Here is a 20573-nt window from a genome sequence, read left to right on the forward strand (position 1 = left end):
CCTTCGAATAAAAAGTCAGGCAGTGAGAGTTGTCTCCCGAGGCAAAGAGGTCTACCTCGGCCTCGCCAAAAGATCTCCCAATTTCTCTAAACCATCTGCGGATGGAGCGTCCACTCCTCTGAGGGGACATTGCTCCGAGATAACCTGTCCGCTCCCTGGTTCCATTTGCCCGGTATGTGCACTGCTCTCAGCGAGCGTAGATGGGGTTGAGATCATTCCAGAAGGCGTTCTACCAATAGGCAAAGGCCCTTCGAGGAAAAGCCTCCCTGGTGATTTATGTAGGACACCACAGACATGCTGTCCGAGCAGATTAGCACGTGGTGTCCCTTCAGGTCTGGCAGGAAGAACTGGCAGGCTTGACATAGTGCTGGCATTTCCAAGCAGTTGATGTAAAGCCTTTTCTCTGCTTTCGACCAATGGCCGAAAGTCAGTATGCCCTCGCACAGCGCCCCCCAACCTGTGTTGGAGGCATCTGTCGTGACAACCTTTCTTCTGCAAACCATTCCCATGGCCATGTCCCTTCCCTTCCAGTGAGGGTCTTCCTAGGGGGCTAGGGCTGTTATACAGGCCTGGCTCACCCTGATACGCAGACGTCCGTGACACCACGCGTGTGATGGAACTTGTGGTTTCAGCCAGCGCTGGAGAGATCGCATACGAAGCAGACCAAACTGTAGCGCTGACGATGCTGCGGCCATGAGGCCTAGCATCTTTTGAAACGCCTTGAGAGGGCGGGTGGCACCGGTCTCGAAGGAGGTCGCGAGTTCTCACATGGCCAGAGCATGATCTGGTGCGACTACGGCTCCCATTTGAGTCGAGTCGAGAACTGTACCCAGGAACGATATTCGTTGGGTGGAAAACAGTGTGCTCTTGGCGAATTTGACCCTGAGTCCCAGGCTCTCTAGGTGGCTGAGGACGAGGGCTCTGTGCAATAATAGCTCCACCTCTGACTGGGCCAGAACGAGCCAGTCGTTGAGGTAGCTGAGAATGCGGATTCCCGTCTATCTTAGAGGGGAAGAGCCGCATCCATGCACTTCGTAAAAGTGTGGGGGGCCAGAAACAGTCCAAGGGAAGGACCGTGTACTGATAAGCCACTCTCTCAAAGGCGAATCTCAATAATCGCCTGTGATGGGGGGCTATCTGGATGTGAAAGTATGTGTCTTTCAGGTCCAGAGAAAAGAAACAGTTCCCTTGGCAATTTGCAAGAGGATCTGCTTCAGCATGATCATCCTGAACGACCTCTTCATGAGGGCACGATTCAGGTGTCTGAGATTGAGGATGGCCGGAGGCCGCCATCCTTTTGGGGACGAGGAAGTAACGGCTGTAGAAGCCTGACTCGCTCTGGGCTGGAGGGACCATTCTACGGCACCCCTTGCCAGCAAAGTCATCACCTCGGAGCGCAGGACATGTGCCTTTTCGCTCTGAACAGAGATGGGGAAACACGCCACTGAAGTGCGGGGGTCTTTGCGCGAATTGCAGTGAGCAATCTCATTTTATTATCCCCATAACCCAGTCTGACACTCCAGGGATAGCCTGGCAGGCCTCGGCCCGTGTGGCTAGAGTTAATCGTTTCGAGCGGCAGGCCACCTGGCCGGGACCTGAAGCTCGCGATAAGAGGGAGAGGAATGCGCTCTCTCTTGAAAATGTGTGTGTTTTATTTTCCTCCTCATAACAGCGATCAGTTGTGTGGGCGCTATTTGAACGGGCCCAGTGTACACAACAGTATTTACCACAAACACATTGCAGTCGGCACCCGGAGCTGAACGGGGGGTGCTTGGAGGCATGACAGAGGCCGTTTGGGGGCGCTAGACTCGATGCTTTGTAACGAGAGCATTCAGCCCCTGTGGCACGGCCCAGAAGAGTCAGGAGTCTGAAGCTGTCAGTTATAATCATAGTGACAGCCCTTTCTTTTGATCTGCCTAAAAAGATCAAACCGCTCATTAGAAGAGGGGTATTGATTATCATTGTGTGTGAACACACCGACAGATCCAAAGTACTGCGCGCATCCTCTCAGATCCGCTCGTAGCGGCCGAGGGGAGGGGCCACCTTCATTGAAGGCGGCGAGCCGTGAGCAAATCAGAGCGAGGCACAAACTCTCGCTCTGACAGATCAAAGAGCTGAAAGGAGAGTGAAACGCAGGGCTGCGCTGGCATAAATTCACTCAAGCTTGATCGCTCAAACCCTCAAGCTTGGGGTTTCTTCTCCGAGATAACTGGGAGGGGAGAAACACTAGAGCAGGGGAGGCGGGGCTACCCTCATTGAAGTGGGACCGCGAGCGCAGCAGTGACAGACTGACGCTTCCATAATGAAAGTAGCGCTGGCAGATCAAAGAGCTGCAAGAGGCGCTAATCCTTAATGTAAACACACTGGCAGATCAAAGCGCTGTGTGCAGAGTGAAACACGCGCGGGCTATGCCCGAGCGAAAAATCACTCAAGCCTGAATGCCCAGCCCCGCAATTTTACCGTCTCTTTCTCCGAGGTGACTGGGAGAAGAGAAACGTGAGAGGCGGGGCCGCCCGGCGCAGCATTCTATGATCCGCGCGGAAGGATTGGGCCACTCCATGTAATGAGAACACACGCTCTGGCAGATCAAAGTGAGCACGCGGGAAATGGTGGCGTGTAGATCACTCAAGCCTGATGGCTCAGCCTCGCGAGCTCGCCGTTCCTGTCTCCGAGATGACTGGGAGAAGAGAAACATGAGAGCGGGGGAGGCGGGGCCTGCTACATAAAGGACCACTAGCAAATCAGGACAGAGTCCACTAAAAGCAGGCTGCCTGTGTGAGTGCAGCTTCAGCGACACACACAGAGCTTTCCACTCCGATCCGCCAAAGAGGATAGAGCCGCTCAAAGAATGAGGAGCTCTGATTCTCACGTGTGAACACCGGCGGATCAGAGGGCTGCGGGAGCTCCATGGCTCTGATGTTTCACTCTCCGAGCTTTGCTGAGAGAGGAGAAACGGGAGAGCGGAGCTGCCTTCATAGAAGGCGGTCAGCGAGCAGGGAAGAGCGATACTCATACTCTGACGAGCATTCTATCTCGGTTTCCCTGCACGAGCCACACTCGCAGTGGCGGCATTTGCAACAACGCCGACAAATTTGCTCTTTTTAGAGCACTCACCGGATAGCGGCAGCGAACAGGACCGGAACTGCTGCGATGCTGGAGCGCGAGGAAGGCGGCGGCTCAGCCGAGCAGATTTGAGGTCGCTGGGTCCAGCTACGAGGCGTGTCAACGGCGAGTAGGCTTCTGGTATCAGTGGAGACGAAGTCGTCGTCGCTGAAGCAGAAGAAATCTGAGGATCCTATGGCGAAACGGCCGCTTATATGGCCAGATGGCTCCGCCCATTCTGGCGGGCTTTGTCGCCATAGGCTCGTGCAGCTCCGCTGCCGACCCATTGGTTGTCTTTTATACACTGCACAAACCAATAGTCGTGCAGTTTCACTGCGTGATTGAATAAGGCTTCAGTTCAGGAGAAAAAAGGCTTTTCCCAGACACAGTACGAGTGGAGTATCGACAGGGAACAATAAACTCCTAGTCTTGAAAGTACACACAGTATGTAGTTGCAGTGGAGCGGTCTGGTGTTTGGTGTCTTGGAAGAACTGACTGGGTTGCATATGAAATCTTGGCCTTGTGAAACGATTTAGTTGTTCCGGAACGACGAACTTCTCTTCCGAAGCGCCATTCACGAGACCAGAAATGCCATGTAACATTAATCGGCCCCATTTCACCACGGCTTGTTGTTAGTTACGTTTAATGTCCTCTTTTTACTTCACGGGACAATTGCAAAAGTTTACACATGCAAAAACCCATTCATCACACCCATGTTAACTTAAAATGAGCGCATTACTGTGGTTTACATTAAGTTACACGTTTCTAAATCTACAGATTTCAGTTAACGGCTTATAAAAGAGAGAAAGACAGCGCAATCTCTTCATATCTTTTCACGGCACGGAAACACAAAAATATCATACAACACAAAATTAGCTAAAATTCATTGTAGTAACACAGTCGGTCACAATAGTGACCGTAAAAAATGTTTTAATTTATAAAGCTCTAAAAACCTTACTGACTGATGTTTTAGTGCACTTCCTGCAAATATGGAAAAAATAAAGGATCTCAATTAAATATGTGCAGTTTCACATGATTATTACAAATTGTCACATGACCAGAGCAGTTTATTTCCTGTTTGCACCTTGAGCAGATGATGGATGCATCAAAGCTCCAAAACGAAAGGCTAGTAAAGTATATTAACATAAAGATATGACAAAGATTTTTGGTACACATTATCTTTAGGGTGTCTAGTATTAATATATGCATTCGCATATATTTTGTGTTGAGTGTTTGTTAAAAATTCTAATGTTACAAAAAATTTACAATAATGATGTCGTAATACTCATAGCATTGATATGAAAATGTTATGTTATATTTTACAAAAAAGTAACAATTTTGAAATGCGGTGATGGTTGAATTTTTTTTTTTTTAATTTCAGTGTTCCTATCAATGTTGCATAAGGTTTTTTTATGCATAATAGTAACCCTAGAAACAGTTTAAAATAGCTGAGCTGAGATATATAACAATTTTTATGACTGCAGAAATATGTGATTTCAGTACTCACCATATCCCACCAATTGTGACTGAGCGTAAAACACAATTTTTCACACACTTTTCCAAAAATTTAAAAATAATTATTGATTATTTCAAAGGGTTACTAATGACACATCATTTGGATATTTTCATGTCTGGGAAAAATTTGGGATTAAATGGGTAAGTATTTTTGCCCTTCCAACATTTTGTTAATTGGATTTTTACAGTGAGCCAATAAGAGACTTTTTATCTACTGTACAACTCTTATTACACACATATGTGTCAATAAAAAATGACATTTATAAAACTGATCCGAAATCAAGTAAAAATCATATATCGTTTACTGAAATCATGTGACTTGAACAGTTTGATATGGGTTCTGAACCACTGATTTCGAGAGAGAGAAAAAAAAAAAGATTTGCAAAAGGAATTTGCACTTGATTGTGCAAGACTTCTGATGTTGGGACTTTATTTTTTTTTTAGCTGCTTTATATCCCAAAATGGTATTTCATGTCATAGTTTGTTGTACTTTGTTATTCTTCAAGTTATTTGCCTACTGCAGCTAATGAATTAACAACTTTTGAACTTCATACTGACACCTATTGGCATGGATGAAGCATCAAAAGTTTTTCAATGTAATTTTTTATTTATTTTTTTTAAGTAAAATCGTGTCATTTTTAACATATTAAATATGTAAGGAATAATTGACGATGGGCCGTTGCATTCTTAGAAAATAATATAAAGTGTTCGCTCGGTTTTTGTACTTGAAACACTATTGTGAGTAGGATTAATTTCTTATGCATCTCATCCAACGCCTCCGTTGCTAATTCCAAAACATCATTTTAATCCTAGTAACGGAGGTTTGAGCTGTTGATAGCAGACTAATGCAGCTAATACCTCAGTTATTAGAGAGAGAGCGAGAGAGAGACATTAAAGCCCCATTCAGACTACACGATTTTAGCACGATTTTGGCATGATTTGTTTCACGTAGGGTGTCGTGGGGATTCGTAAACGACAATGGGTGTAGGGACACACGATTCAATCGTTTCATCTTGTGTAGTGTGTCATAGTGCACAACAATCGATGCCATGTATGCAACGTTTCACGATGTCAACACAGAAAGTGTTTTCATCGTCCACAACGAGTTCCGTCACAGCTATGACACAGGCCAATAGGAGCACAGAAGTGCCTTAGTACATGCTTTCAAACATGCCGAAATTAAAGAGAGACAACGGTATCAATCCTGTTAGGTGTTATTTTACAATGGAGGAAATGTTCATGGAGCTATGGCAATAATAGTCCTACATTTATGTTTTCTTGAGGGATTACCGCCACAGAGTGAAAAAGGTCAGTTAAAAACTATTTTACCTCAGTTCTCTTTGACAGTCCTCTTCATACAATCCAGATTCGTGTCCACTGTCAGGTTTTCTTTCTTTTTGGGCTTTTCTGGCAACAAGACTACAAGAATACGCAAAATACGCTGTTTGCTAACCATTGTTTGTTTACGCTCATGTCACCACCTGTCTAGTCACGTGCTATCGATGACAGCACGCATGTCATTAAAGACGACAAGCGAAGAATTTTCGGATAGAAACGTGTAGTCTGAAATGTTTCTTGCTCATGACATGACAAGATTTTAGGAGTCAAAATAGTGTAATCTGGCACTGTGACTGTCGTAACCGACAAAAAATTGTGTTGTCTGAACCGGGCTTAAGCTTGTGAGTTACCTCTGTGGGTCTGTGTGTCTCTCAACAGTGTTCAGCAGCAGCGTCTCTACATTAAGTGAAACTTTAAGTTCATTCTCTTCATGAACAGCACTGTTGCTTGTGAGAAGTCATGTAGTTTTTAAGTTGTTAAACTATGTTACTGATAATCGTCAGAGTAGCGCTAACAACATTAGTACGTACATTAATGATTGTAAACTGTATGTGCGTCTGTGAGGGAGAGAGAGCGGGGGAGATAGAGTATGTGCTTTCCGTACATAATACAATGTAATTTGTTGGCAAAAACATGGAAATGATCTTACTATATTCACTTGTTTGGCCAGTGTCATTGTGGGTTTTGGTTCTTTTGCTGTTTTAGGCTGTAAGGACCTATGAAATAACTGAAATAATTTGGCGAAGTGATACGGACATGAAATGTGGTCAAGAGCTGCCTGGAACTACGTTCGCCGTGTGTTTCCCTGAAAATAACTGCACACCTTAGAATGCTCGTCAGCCAATCAGATTCAAGCATTCAACGGCCCCGCAGACAGAAGAGGACAGGATGAGATTTAGCTTCTTAAAAATGACCTTAAAACCCAAAAATGCTGGCCACTACAACATCTCAGCTTGGTATGTCCATAAAAGCTGACCACTTTTCCCATGCTCTCTATTTATCTTGGGCTCTAAGTGTTTAGTTAAGCACAGAGGGCATGTGTGGTAACTGGTACGGACTGCCTGTGTGTGGGTGAGAGCTAATCTACCGCTTATCTTATGTTGTCTTTTGAGCTCAGTGGAGGCTAATGTTATGGCACCAGCTGCCCCACCATTAACTTCTTTATGCGGGACAGCTTAATACCTCCTAAGTGAGAGTTCCTGTCTTTGTAAATCCCCCTTGTGTGTGCTTTCTGGAGCTGTTCTGAGGCCAGTGCTAGCACTGACACAGGCATCTCTGACTGTCCAAAGAAGAGCTAAAGGGATAGGGAAGTGACGCGAGAAAAAGAAAGAGACCGAGACAATGGTCCTGTCTTTTTTGTGTTTTAATAGGCTTTTGAATGTCCCATAGGAATGAACAGGGAAATTTATGTGAACAGCATGACTGATGGTAAAACATGTTCATAAAATGGTAAAAAATTGATTGACATTGTTCCTATAAGGGCTAGACAGAATTATGAAATTGCAAAGCTTTCTTCACTTGGTGTTTTGGTAAATCTTTAAAATATAAAGCTTGTGACATTAGTGTATTTTTCAACCTAGGCCCATTGGAAAAAAGTGCCTGTGGCAACATTTCTTCAAAATTCTATTACATTGTTTTCTGTACATTTCGCAACAGTTTAATGTGAAATGTCCAGTGAGTGGCACTAAAAGCAAGTTCAGTTTCAATATCTTGTGCTAAAAGGTTAGTGCTTCAATACATTTGAAAATAATATAATTGATAGAAATAAACTAACCAATAGTGTTAACAAAATTAAACTTGAGATAAAAATGCAACCAAGCTGTTTTAGCTTGTTTCTACATGTCTTTGAGGTCTTTGATCAAATTTTGTGAATCATGTATTACAAGACTCTTACCAGAGTTCTTCACATTGCAATGCGGTGTGCTACCGAGCAAGTTTACTACATTAGAAAAATCATGCATATGTCACTGGTTAAGTGATGCAAACATCAAAATGTATTAGTTTATAAATCCAGCACTATGGTAAAAGTGTTTTGAGGTCATAACATAGTACTGTGCAAGGAACCAGATGGAAATAAGTCATAATTGATCAAATGCATCATAATCATGATTTCTGTGAAAAATAATAAAAGTAGTTGGTGTTTTACTGCCTTTAGTGTTCATTTCCTCAGTGAATTGTATGTATAGATACGTTTTCAGAGGTTTGTAAAAATGTAGTTTTTTCAATGAGCCTATATTGGTATTCCTAGATCATTTCATTCAGAAAAATTAAGCAAGAGCAAATGCTTGTCTTACAAAATGGCAGATGTCCAGTTGCTAAGAAAGAGTCAATTTACTGTTTTGGGACCACGCTCATAGCACAGACAGTAGAGGAGCGTGTAGTGAAAGTGAAATGAGCAGGTGGGTTGTTGCGACAAGTACTGTTGCAATGTTGTAATTTTTCTGTCTCTATTGCTGTGGTTTCTGCCAAGCATGGCCCACTTCCCTGAATGGGGTAGATGAGCTGAATGCATAGAGACAACACTGCCTTTGTGTTTGTTTGTTGTCCGTACATCAGGGTACAAGATGCACTAATCAGTTTTGCATACTTAAAAACATACAAGGCAGACTGAAACATCAGATTGTGAAATGGAAGAAAAATAGCTAATCTGTGATCCATGACCAACACATCTGAAATGTGTTTGGGTTGGTAATTATCTTTACAGACTACACATTTTCCCTTTTAACTTCACTTTTTCTCAATTACACACATACTCTCACAAAATAGAGACCTTAAGTGCAGAAGGAAGCCATAGAATTCGATAAGCTGAAAGCTCAGCGGACCTTGTCACACCTAAACTCTGCCAGATGTGGGTCTGAAGAGATGTGGGAAGAAATTGAGCAAACGCACCAGCCAGGCCTGGGTTCAGGGGCTAAACGAGTAGAGCTGACTTCAAGGTTGGTGGGCTTTCCTCTCTGTGCGGTTCACAGGGGGACAAGAACCAGGTGTGTAAGTATGTGAGTGGTTCCCTTAGTATGACACAGTGGATTGTCCAAACTAGAGAACCCAATGAAAAAAAAAAAACCTTTCTCCAAAAAAAACAAAAAAACAAACGGAAGTTTGGAGACAGAAGAAGGAAAATAATCGGATGTCTTCTGATATCAGATGGATCCACGGCAGCTGCTTACATTGCTCTATGTCCTGAAGCAAGAAAGGAGTGTACTGTGGGAACAAGACCTTAGAGCAGATAGAGATGGAGGGAGAGGCAGATCAGCACCAGGCCGGCACAGGAAGAATCACATGACCTGAAGGTCTCCAGAGATCTCTCCCAGATTCACACACATCGCATTTGACGCACAACAGCAAAGCTCGTGCTGACATACACACAGCTGCAGGGAACCTTCAAGCTCCAGAGACGATCAAGTCAACTAAACCCTTACGTCCAAACAGCTATAGAAATCATGCAGTTTCGCATGATCTGCATCAGAGTTTTTGACGACTTTTGAGACGAAAGATTTTGACGTAAACATTGACGTAAATACATGGAAACGGTACAATCACTTATTAGGCAATTTACTGCATTACAAAGCATGTTTGGTTACCACAAATCATGCAAAGTAAAACAAAACTTTTAACTCTTTCTCCGCCATTGACAGAATTTTCCATCTTTCATTGTTTTCACTGTGAGGAAGCAGAAGAAACAAGCGATTGCAAATGTAAGCAGATGAATATGTAAAACAATGCAATCATCAAACATTAAACAGCATATGAATTAAAACTGCCTAACGTTACTGAATGAGATGTCGAACCAGGAAGTGGTTTAGGACGGTGAAGCTTTGGACGTGTAGAAGGAAGCCATCTACTCCATCTGTGTTTTGCTCATCATTCTGAATCAAATCCGGACGTAGTCAAAACTTCAAGAATCTGAGACTATTTGAGGCAACTGAAGAGTGAAGTTTAGTGTCATTTAAAAAAAAAAGTTAATATAATAATTATGATTTTTTTTTTCTCAAATTCCATTTCTTTTTGAAAACTGCCAAGAAAATAAAGGTGGATGTAAAATGTAGGGGTTTTAAAGAGAACATGGACTAAGTAACTTACTAACTAACTATAATCTATCTATCTATTGATTGATTGATTGAGGTAACAGGCAAACTATATAATAATTCTGTGTGTACTTGAGTGGTCGATGATAAGGAGAGGGCTGTATAAATATTTCAATAAGCCAATTATGTGGAAGCCATACAATGCATGAAAGCCTGCAGACATAGTTGATGTTCAAACCGAACATGAGAATGAAACGAAATTGCTGATCTCCTGGGATTTTCACTTTCAACGGTCTATACACTTTACAGAAAATGGTGTGAAAGTCAACAAACATTCTGGAAGAGGCGGTTCTGTGAGTGAAAACACCTTGTTAGTAAGAAACACCAGAGGAGGATGGCCAGACTGGTTCAAGCTGGCAGGGAGAGAGAGAGAGAGTAACTGAAATAACTACGCGTTACAACAGTTGATGAGCTGCAGCAGCAGAAGAACACATCGGTTTCCACTCAACTCAGCAGAGGAAACTAAACTGAGCACAAGCTAACTAAAATCAATGTAGAAAACTGTAAATACATCAAGCAGATAATATGAGCACAATTGGGTGTAAACGGTTGTGTCAACCGTTCAGGCTGGTATTTAGAATATTTCCTTGACATGCATTATTTCACTGATAGCAAATGAGCATCATTAAATGACCATGTGCATCCCTTTATGGTCACATAAGGCATCTTGTAACGGCTACTTCCAGCAGGATAACATGCCATGCCACACCACACATCATCTCAGGCTGGTTTCATGAATATGACTACTAGTCCATTGTACTCCAGTGGCCTCCACAGTCAGTCCCTCTAAATCCAACATGGAATGGAAGAGTTGCAGCATGAATGCACAGCAAACAAATCTGCGGACACGGCGTGGTTCTTGTTTCACCAAAGACCAGAATCTCTTGACATCTGCCCCAATTGACATACTTATGCACCATTATACACCATTTTGTAGTATAAATAATGGGTCCGAGGGGAATAAAAGATGTCTGATATATCATGATTCTCTCTTCATTGATTCTGTAAACTTGCCATTCATGTATGCTAGAGACAGCCTTATACTGCTTGCTGTCAGTTATACATAAACACACACACAAAATCATGAAATAAAGTATATAAACAAAAAGTTTCATGGTTGAAGCAAAATACTAGGGCTTTTGCGGGCTTCGTTGCATAGGATATGCACTGTGAGAAAAGTGTACTTTGCTTGACTAAGTGTGGTTTCATCCGCCAGTATTTCAGTGTTGTTTCCTTCCAAATGCTATATGAAGAGAATTTATGTCATTTGAAAGGCAGTATAAATGTAATGCACAAAACATACTTACTCTCAAAATGATTATATGATATGAAATTAATATAAAAAGTCAGTTATGCCTTTATATTTGCTTGCATGTTTTGAAGCTATATTTAGTTAATACTTCTTAACATAAATTATTTAGATTTATTCTTATTTTTAATATTGTAAAAACTAACAAAAAAAAAAGTAGATCAAAAAGTACATCGTTATAGCACTGAATCAAATATTTTAAAAATTAACAAAAAAAGTAGATCAAGAATCATTATAGCACTGAATCATAATTCGTAGAATCTGAATCAGATTGAATTGCAAGGTGCCCAAAGGATCTCACCCCTAATAAAAATTACGAGTAATGTGGTCACAATTCAATTCAATTCAATTCAATTCAAGTTTATTTGTATAGCGCTTTTTACGATACAATCGTTGCAAAGCAGCTTTACAGGAAATTAAGTTTCTACTATATATATGCATACACATACGCACACATGCACATATATATACATACATATACACATACACACAGAAGAAACCCAATATATTTAAGTTATGACAGACTTAACTTGGTAATTATGTGTTGTCTGAGGGATGGCATCCTCCGTGGTCCTCTGAGGTGTTGCCATCATCTCTTCTCAGGTGTTTGGTCATCTCGGATCTTTTTAAGGGTTGGATCCAGACTGACGCTTCAGTAATTCCTTGTTAGGGTTAATCCCGTGGCAGAATCAGAGAAACAGATAGAGACATAATTAGCGTAGCTGCTGTTCTATTCAAGCAAAACTGATTTGTTCAACCCAATCTAAAGAATTATAATGTACATTTGATCAGATATAAATGCAGTACAAGATTATAAGATGCATTATGTGAATGCTTGGCTAAAGAGATGTGTCTTTAATCTAGATTTAAACAGAGAGTGTGTCTGAACCCTGAACATTATCAGGAAGGCTATTCCAGAGTTTGGGTGCCAAATGTGAAAAAGCTCTACCTCCTTTAGTGGACTTTGCTATCCTAGGTACTACCAAAAGTCCAGAATTTTGCGACCTTAGGGAGCGGGTTGGATTGTAGCGTGGTAGACGACTAGTTAGGTACACAGGAGATAAACCATTTAGTGCCTTATAGGCAAGTAATAATATTTTGTAATTGATCCGGAACTTAATAGGTAGCCAGTGCAGAGACTGTAAAATCGGGGTAATATGATCATATTTTCTTGACCTGGTAAGGACTCTAGCCGCTGCATTTTGGACTATCTGTAGCTTGTTTATTGAAGATGCAGGACAACCACCTAACAGTGCATTACAATAGTCCAGTCTAGAGGTCATGAATGCATGAACTAGCTTTTCTGCATATGAAACAGGTAGCATGTTTCAAAGCTTGGCAATGTTTCTAAGATGGAAGAATGCTGTTTTTGTAACATGGGAAATATGATTTTCAAAGGACAAGTTGCTGTCTAATATAACACCCAGATTTTTGACTTTAGAGGACGTAACAGTGCATCCGTCTAGTTGCAAATTGTAATCCAAGAGATTCTGAGTACTGTTTTTTGGACCAATAAGTAATATCTCGGTCTTATCCGAATTTAATAGGAGGAAATTATTGGTCATCCAATCTTTTACATTTTTAACACAATCTATTAGCTTAGATAGTTCAGAAGTTTCATCTGGTCTTGTTGAGATATATAGTTGAGTATCATCAGCATAACAATGATAACTAATCCCGTATTTTCTAATAATATCACCAAGGGGCAACATGTATATTGAAAATAGCAGAGGACCTAGGACAGATCCTTGTGGTACTCCATACTTTACTGGTGATAGTCGAGATGACACCCCGTTTAAAAAAACAAGTGGTAGCGATCGGATAGGTAGGATCTAAACCATCTTAAAGCCTGCCCTTGAATAGCCGTATAGTTTTGCAATCGATCTATGAGTATGTCATGATCTATAGTGTCGAACGCAGCACTAAGATCAAGTAAAACTAGCAATGAGGTGCAGCCTTGGTCTGACGCAAGAAGCAAGTCATTTGTAATTTTAACAAGTGCAGTTTCTGTGCTATGGTGAGGCCTGAAACCTGACTGAAATTCTTCATAGAGATAATTTTTTTGCAAGAAGCAGCACAATTGAGCAGACACAACTTTTTCTAAAATTTTAGACATAAACGGCAGATTTGAAATGGGTCTGTAATTTGCCAGTTCACTAGAATCTAGTTGTGGTTTCTTAATAAGAGGCTTAATAACCACCAGCTTGAATGGTTTTGGGACATGACCTAAAGATAACGATGAGTTAATAATATTGAGAAGCGGTTCTTCTGCTACAGGTAACAACTCTTTCAGTAGTTTAGTGGGTACAGGATCTAATAAACATGTTGTTGGTTTAGATGCAGTGATAAGTTTATTTAGTTCTTCCTGTCCTATAGTTGTAAAGCACTGCAGTTTTTCTTTGGGAGCAGTGAATGAAACGGAAGTACTAGACGGTGTAGAACCTACATTTGTTATTGTATTTCTAATGTTATCTTTTTTATCAGTGAAGAAATTCATAAAGTCATTACTATTAAACTGTGAGGGAATATTTAAATTGGGTGGCGTCTGTTTATTTGTTAGTCTAGCCACTGTGCTAAATAAAAACCTTGGATTGTTTTGGTTATTATCTATGAGTTTGTGGATATGCTCTGCCCTGGCAGCTTTTAAAGCCTGTCTATAGCTGGACATACTGTTTTTCCACGCAATTCTAAAAACTTCCAAGTTAGTTTTTCTCCATTTGCGCTCAAGATTACGAGTTTCTTTCTTGAGAGAATGGGTATAACTGTTGTACCATGGCGCAGTACGTTTTTCTCTAACCTTTTTCATATTGAGGGGGGCAACAGCTTCTAATGTATTAGAGAAGATAGTGCCCATGTTGCTAGTCATTTCATCTAGTTCATGTGTATTTATGGGTACACAGAGCAGTTGAGATAAATCAGGCAGGTTATTTGTGAATCTGTCTTTGGTGGCTGGAACAATAGTTCTGCCCAGATGATAATGCGGAGCCATATAGTTAATATCGGTAATATGCAGCATGCACGATACAAGGAAATGATCAGTAACATCATCACTTTGAGGTACGATATCTATATCAGTAAGATCAATTCCATGTGATATAATTAAATCTAGCGTATGATTGAAACGATGAGTTGGCCCGGTGATGTTTTGCTTGACTCCAAAAGAGTTTATTAGGTCAGTAAACGCAAGTCCTAACGCATCATTTGTATTATCAACGTGAATGTTAAAATCTCCGACAATTAGCGCTTTATCAACATTAACCAATAGATCTGAGAGGAAATCTGCTAATTCTTTTAGGAATTTTGTATATGGCCCTGGCGGTCTATACACAGTAGCCAGAGCAAGAGATAGGAGAGATTTCTTTTGCATATCTGACAGTGTAACATTAAGTAGAAGTATTTCGAATGAGTTAAACCTGTATCCTGTTTTCTGAGTAACATTGAGAATATCACTACATATTGTAGCGACACCACCTCCACGACCAGTCTGACGGGGTTCATGTTTATAACAGTAGCTTGGTGGAGTAGACACATTTAGACCAATATAATCATTTGGTTTAAGCCAGGTTTCAGTCAAACAAAGTACATCAAAACTATTATCTGTGATCATTTCATTTACAATAACTGCTTTGGGTGCGAGTGATCTAATGTTTAGGAGCCCAAGCTTTAGAAATTGTTTTTGTTCATTTATTTTGCATTTTTCAGGTTTAATCACGATCAGATTTTTTCTAGATCCTACATTAAATTTATATGTTGACCTCACTATTCGGGGAACAGATACAGTCTGTATAGACTGGACAACGCAAGTACTTCTGTCATTTAGGAGGGTAGAGCAAAAGCCATCATAGCAGTTATTTGAGAATTGGCTTACTAGTCATATGGAGCGTAGCGTCCTGGAGATGTTGTCCGACAGGAGTTCCTCTCCGACTCTGCTGGGGTGCAGGCCATCAGCACGGAAAAGCCTAGAACGCTCCCAGAAAAGATTCCAATTATTAACAAAGAGCAGTTTCTGTTCTTTACACCATGACAACAACCATTTGTTTAAAGCAAAAAGTCTACTGAACCTTTCGTGTCCTCGTCGATACGTGGGAAGCGGTCCTGACACGATGATTGTCGTCGCAGGCGATGTACTGCGTACCGTCTCGATCAGGCTCCTGAAGTCCCTCTTCAGTGTCTCTGTCTGCCGCAGCTTGGTGTCGTTAACCCCCGCGTGCAGCACGACAGCGCCGATGCTCTCGTCGCCCTTCAGGATCACGGGTATCTGCGCAGAAACATCGAGAACACGAGCACCGGGGAAACAGTGAGTGTGCACTTTACCTTCAGCTAATGTAGCACGGACGTGCCGGACGATGGAGTCTCCGACGATCACAGCGTCGCGTTCCGTCTTGCGGAGGGGAGCGAAGCGGTTCCGGGTGGAGATCTCGAAAACCAGAGGTGGCGGAGGGGGAGAGGTCATCACCCGGGGCCTGGCTCGCGTCTTCCGCTGCTGGTGCACCCAGGGTCCGTGGTGTCCCGGCGCCGGAGTGAAGGACACCTGGGAAGATCGCGTCCTGGGTGCACAGGGCCTGTGCAGAGAAACACATGGAGTAGAGGTGGTCGGAGTGTTAGCAGCGCGCTGTATACTTACCCCAGACTTGTGAGCGTCAGCCCGGGATGTTTCCAGCGCGGCTCTCCGCTCTCTCAGCCGGGCCTGCTTCTCCACCAGGTCGCAGATCTGCTTCTCCACGGCCTCCAGCTCCAGCTGCACCGAATGTAGCTCGAACGTGTCCTCACCTGCACTCAGAGGTAGACACAAATCCACCATTTAAGCAAGTAACAGTGAAACAATGGTAATGTGTGTAACAGAGTATTAGCAATGTAAGCGAGATTAGCAGCAACCACACTGGCGATGCTAACTGGCTATTAGCTAATAGCAGACTCGGGAAATCAAAATAAAACTAGCGATAACAAGGCGCTCTGATTGCTTTTGTTGTAGAATGCTATAGGGGATATAATCACACGTTATAGAAACGAAAATGATAGTGTATAAAACTGATCTTAAGATAGAAAATAGACGATAAGGAATTAACTTGACGGAGCTCAAGCTCAAAACACGCAGTAGCAACAGTCTCCAAAAGTCAAACTGATTGATGATGAAAATTCCAACAACTTTCAACATTTGGTTTACCAGTTAGACCAGCATCACACCATCATAAACCAGCATGGGGATTAATGCTGATCTAAGCAGGCCTTTTAATCAAAGTTGTTAGCAAAAACAAAACTTTTTCCACATGTAACAAACTTATTATCCAAGACAGTGTAATTAAATTTCCAACAGATGTCCCGCACTGTTAATGTTGTTGGCATTGCTCCACTGTGAAGATTTGCCAGAAAGAGATATTACAGATAGAACATGTGCGAGAGGAGAGGCTGGAAGAAGGAGTGACGATAGTAAAGCATGTGTGTGAGAAAGAGAGCGATAGTCACACTCCAACACAACTTGCTGCCATCATTCTGCAAACAACACTAAATCGACCATAGTGAGAAAACACATTCAACATAAGACATCACAGATTTGCCATGACATGCCATTATTTCCTAATAGTAGACAAAAATATAGGTTCTCTATATTCCCTGGATGAGCAGAAAACACAATCACACTGTCCAGACTGTCACGTAATCTCATTTACACTGTGATAGTGCCAGAGTGTCTTATTCTTATCATGCTGAGAGATTAGCTGTGAGAGCAAGATCTTTATCTTTGCATTGGCTATTGACATCTTTCTTTTCTTCCATTTACAAATTAGCAAAATATATTTTGAATTAGAACCTTGTCTGTCCAATGTGTGAATGACTGATTCAGACTGGTTTTGTGAATAACAATTTTGGTCTGTTCCCCAAACAAAGCTATTATACTGTATGACTTCAGAAGACTGTATAACACACAAGTCTTAGGAATGATTTCGAAAGATACTTTTGCTTGTTTTTTGAAGCTTGCAAGGCTTAGTTCCCAGCACAGACGGACCAGATCAGTCTTCCAAATGTTTTCTTATGTGTTCCATGGAAGAATTTAAGGAATGAATTTATCATTTCATCATATTTGAAACTTACCTCTGTTAAATATTTTCAGCTTGAGACTGGATTTTATTTTTAAATGCCTCTAACTGATCTGAGCCTTGTAAATTCTGCAAAGTCACTGTCTTCGAGTGTCCCATTTGTCTCATGGCCTGCAGTACAGATGTTTTTATTTATTTATTTATTTATTTTAAAAAAGCAAAATAATAATACTAATAAAACTGCTTTGCTGCTCATTAAAGTTGCTAAGATACAGAAGTAGTGACTGTTTTGTTTTTCCTATTAACATATTGAATAAGCAAAAAAAAAAATTGGTTCTATCCATCAGATATGTGCTCACTGGCTGAGTGAAAACTCCTGTTAGAATAAAAAAAAACTGTCTACTCTAGCGTATTGAGCAGATTCTGACTTAAAAGCCTCTGACTGGCCATGGCGTTAACATGCTCAACAAAATTGTCTGTGATTGGCTACAATGCTCAATGCAGCAAAAACACTTTGTAAATAGAAATGTTTGATGCCCTATCAGTTGGTATGAACATGGTACTCGGTACTACCAGTACTCAGGAATGGGACTGAGGACATTGGTGACCCTGGACCACAAAACCAGTCATAAGTAGCACGGTTATATTTGTAGCAATAGCCAACAATACATTGTATGGGTCAAAATTTTTCTTTTATGCCAAAAATCATTTCAAGATCATTGTTCCATGAATAATATTTTGTAAATGTCCTTACATAAATATATCGAAACTTAATTTTTGATTAGTAACATGCATTGCTAAGAACTTCATTTGGATAACTTTAAAGGAGATTTGATTTTTTTGCACCCTCAGATTCCAGATTTTCAAATACTTGTATCTCCGCCAAGTATTGTCCTACACTAACAAACATACATCAATGGAAAGCTTATTTATTCAGCTTTCAGATGACATACAAATCTCAATTTCAAAAAAGTGTCCCTTATGACTGGTTTTGTGGTGCAGGGTCACATTTATGCTGCTGGTTTTATGGTTTTATATTTATATTTATGCGGCAGTCATCCACGAGGGGTTGGTGGTTACTTTCTTTTTGTTGTTTATTTTATTATCAAACTTGTTTAAACGTTTGCCTATTCCTGCCTCCATCTTCCCTGAACTTGAACTTTGTTACAGCTGTATCGTTAAGTTTTTAAAATTTAAGTATCACCTTGGCACCAGTACTTTTGACAACGCTTGTTTGCAATAAGATCTACTACAATCAAATTTCTTTTTTTTCTTCCAAAAGGAATTTTTCTTCCTTTTGTATTGCAAAATGTGATTTTTGATTTGTTTGACACTTCTCTCATGAAATTTGGCACAAAGTGATGAGCCATGATCAAATACTGAGATGCTCCTTTTATACCCAAACATGATACAGTGTTTCCCATACATTGATTTATTTGTGGCGGCCCGCCACAATATCAAAACTGACTGCCACAAATAGATTTTTTTTAAATGCTTTGACTTCGTTGAATAAACATGAGCACTGCATGTTTCAAAATCGAAACCCGGTGCGGGTGTTTTTATTTGACTGTATTTCTGAAGGAAACCGACTATCTTCAGAAAATTTTGGTTGACATTTTAATTTCATCTTGCATGTAATGTCTGATAAAGCAGCGTCTGTGAGCGGAGCTCTGCTTTGTGTACAGCGTTACCGGGGAAACCGTGCTCTAAAAGCGCCTCCTGCTGGCAGAGAATGAATTTGCATATGTGCTGCCACAAATAGAGTCCAAACCTGTGGGAAACAATGTGATACCTTGACCTATTACCAATTCACCTGCTAACTGTGAACTGTTTCAAAACAGTTTGACATGGATATTCTATAACCTTTTCACTTTTATTTTGTCTCTGTTCCAACTTTTTTGGAGTGTGTTGCAGCCGTCAAAAACAAAATTTTTTCATATTTACAAAACACATTTACGTTGGTCAGTGAAAACTTTGGAAATATTTTCTTTGTACTTTTGTCAATTAAATAAAAGTTAAAGAGAATGAACAAGTCACGGATTCTTGATTTTATTGAATTTTACAAAATGTCCCAAGTTCTCTGGAATTGGGGTTTAAGTTCCTGAGCACTGAATTTGATATTTACTCATTTTATGTTGAGTCATCAGCTGACTGGGGGTAACGTGCACATGTGGGAGAGCCTGCGGGATGAGCAGGATCTCCACAAAACTTGTCCTGCCACCACATCTACTACAGCTGTGAAGCTGCAAACATTAAAGAAAAGTGCTTGTATGATCTCATATAAAAGTGGAGCAAGCCGAGGTCTTTGATGTTCTTCTTGTTATGTCGCATGGGGCGCACATGGCCAGCTCATGAGCATGACTATTAAAGTTCTGTGAGAGCTGAGAGGCCCTGCCGGCTCGGGCTTCTTTGCTGTTATGTCTATCACTCAAGCACTTTCATGCGGGCTTCACCATCCCGTCAGCCTACGTCTGGGGTCACTGCACTTTCCACAATGCCTCCTTCCACATCAAACCCCAGCCAGCAGGATATATCCTCTCTCTCTCTCCTGCTTTCACACAGTCTCTTCTCTCTCCTGTGGCAAAGGGAAGAAGGTGGGGGATACCTTGCTTCTGGGTGAGGATGATGAGGGGCTCCAGGCCTTTGAAGTGCGATCTGAGCCCCTGCAGACATGCCACTGTGATTTACAGTGGATGAAGATCCTCTTTGGGTGGTGTGGACTTTTGAATTTAGCACTTCCAAACAGCCAAACCTGGTTTTAACCAACAGAGCCAGCTTTACATGTTGTTAAAAGCCAAATTACTTGTAGCCATGTTTTAGGAGGAATGCCAATTTTCGTGAGCCACAGGGAGTGTTTCGGATTTGATTTTACAGGGATCATATCATGTATCACATTACACCAGACAACAGCTGTGCATCTGATGCTTGTAGAGCATCAAATGTTAAAGCAAGTGATATCTGAATAACTAAGGGCAAGGTATGTAGGGCATTCACTAACTACCATATAAAGTCACAGGATGTCACACTAATAACACATGCAGGAAGCAGAAAAAGAGAGTAGGGGAGAGTTAGAGCTTCCAGGCAAAATCTGGAGCATATAACACCAGTGCTTTTAGTGTGTAAGTTTGCATCTGCAAGAAAAGCATGATTGCAAGAGAGCTACAAGAACACAGCAATGAATGCATTAGCATT

The 20573-nt window shown here is 41.3% G+C and overlaps 1 protein-coding gene across 1 annotated transcript in view; it reads right to left on the reverse strand.

Moving 5' to 3' along the window:
• LOC131522479 (uncharacterized) overlaps positions 1–20573 on the reverse strand; it is a 33453-nt gene that overhangs the window by 4130 nt on the left and 8750 nt on the right. The window contains exon 3 of the mRNA XM_058747983.1: positions 15218–16119. Coding sequence (XP_058603966.1) covers positions 15221–16119 — 899 coding nt within the window. The 3' untranslated portion in view covers positions 15218–15220. The remainder of the gene's footprint in view (positions 1–15217; positions 16120–20573) is intronic.

Source organism: Onychostoma macrolepis, chromosome 16 (assembly GCF_012432095.1).
Source record: "Onychostoma macrolepis isolate SWU-2019 chromosome 16, ASM1243209v1, whole genome shotgun sequence".
Taxonomy (NCBI): Eukaryota; Metazoa; Chordata; class Actinopteri; order Cypriniformes; family Cyprinidae; genus Onychostoma; species Onychostoma macrolepis.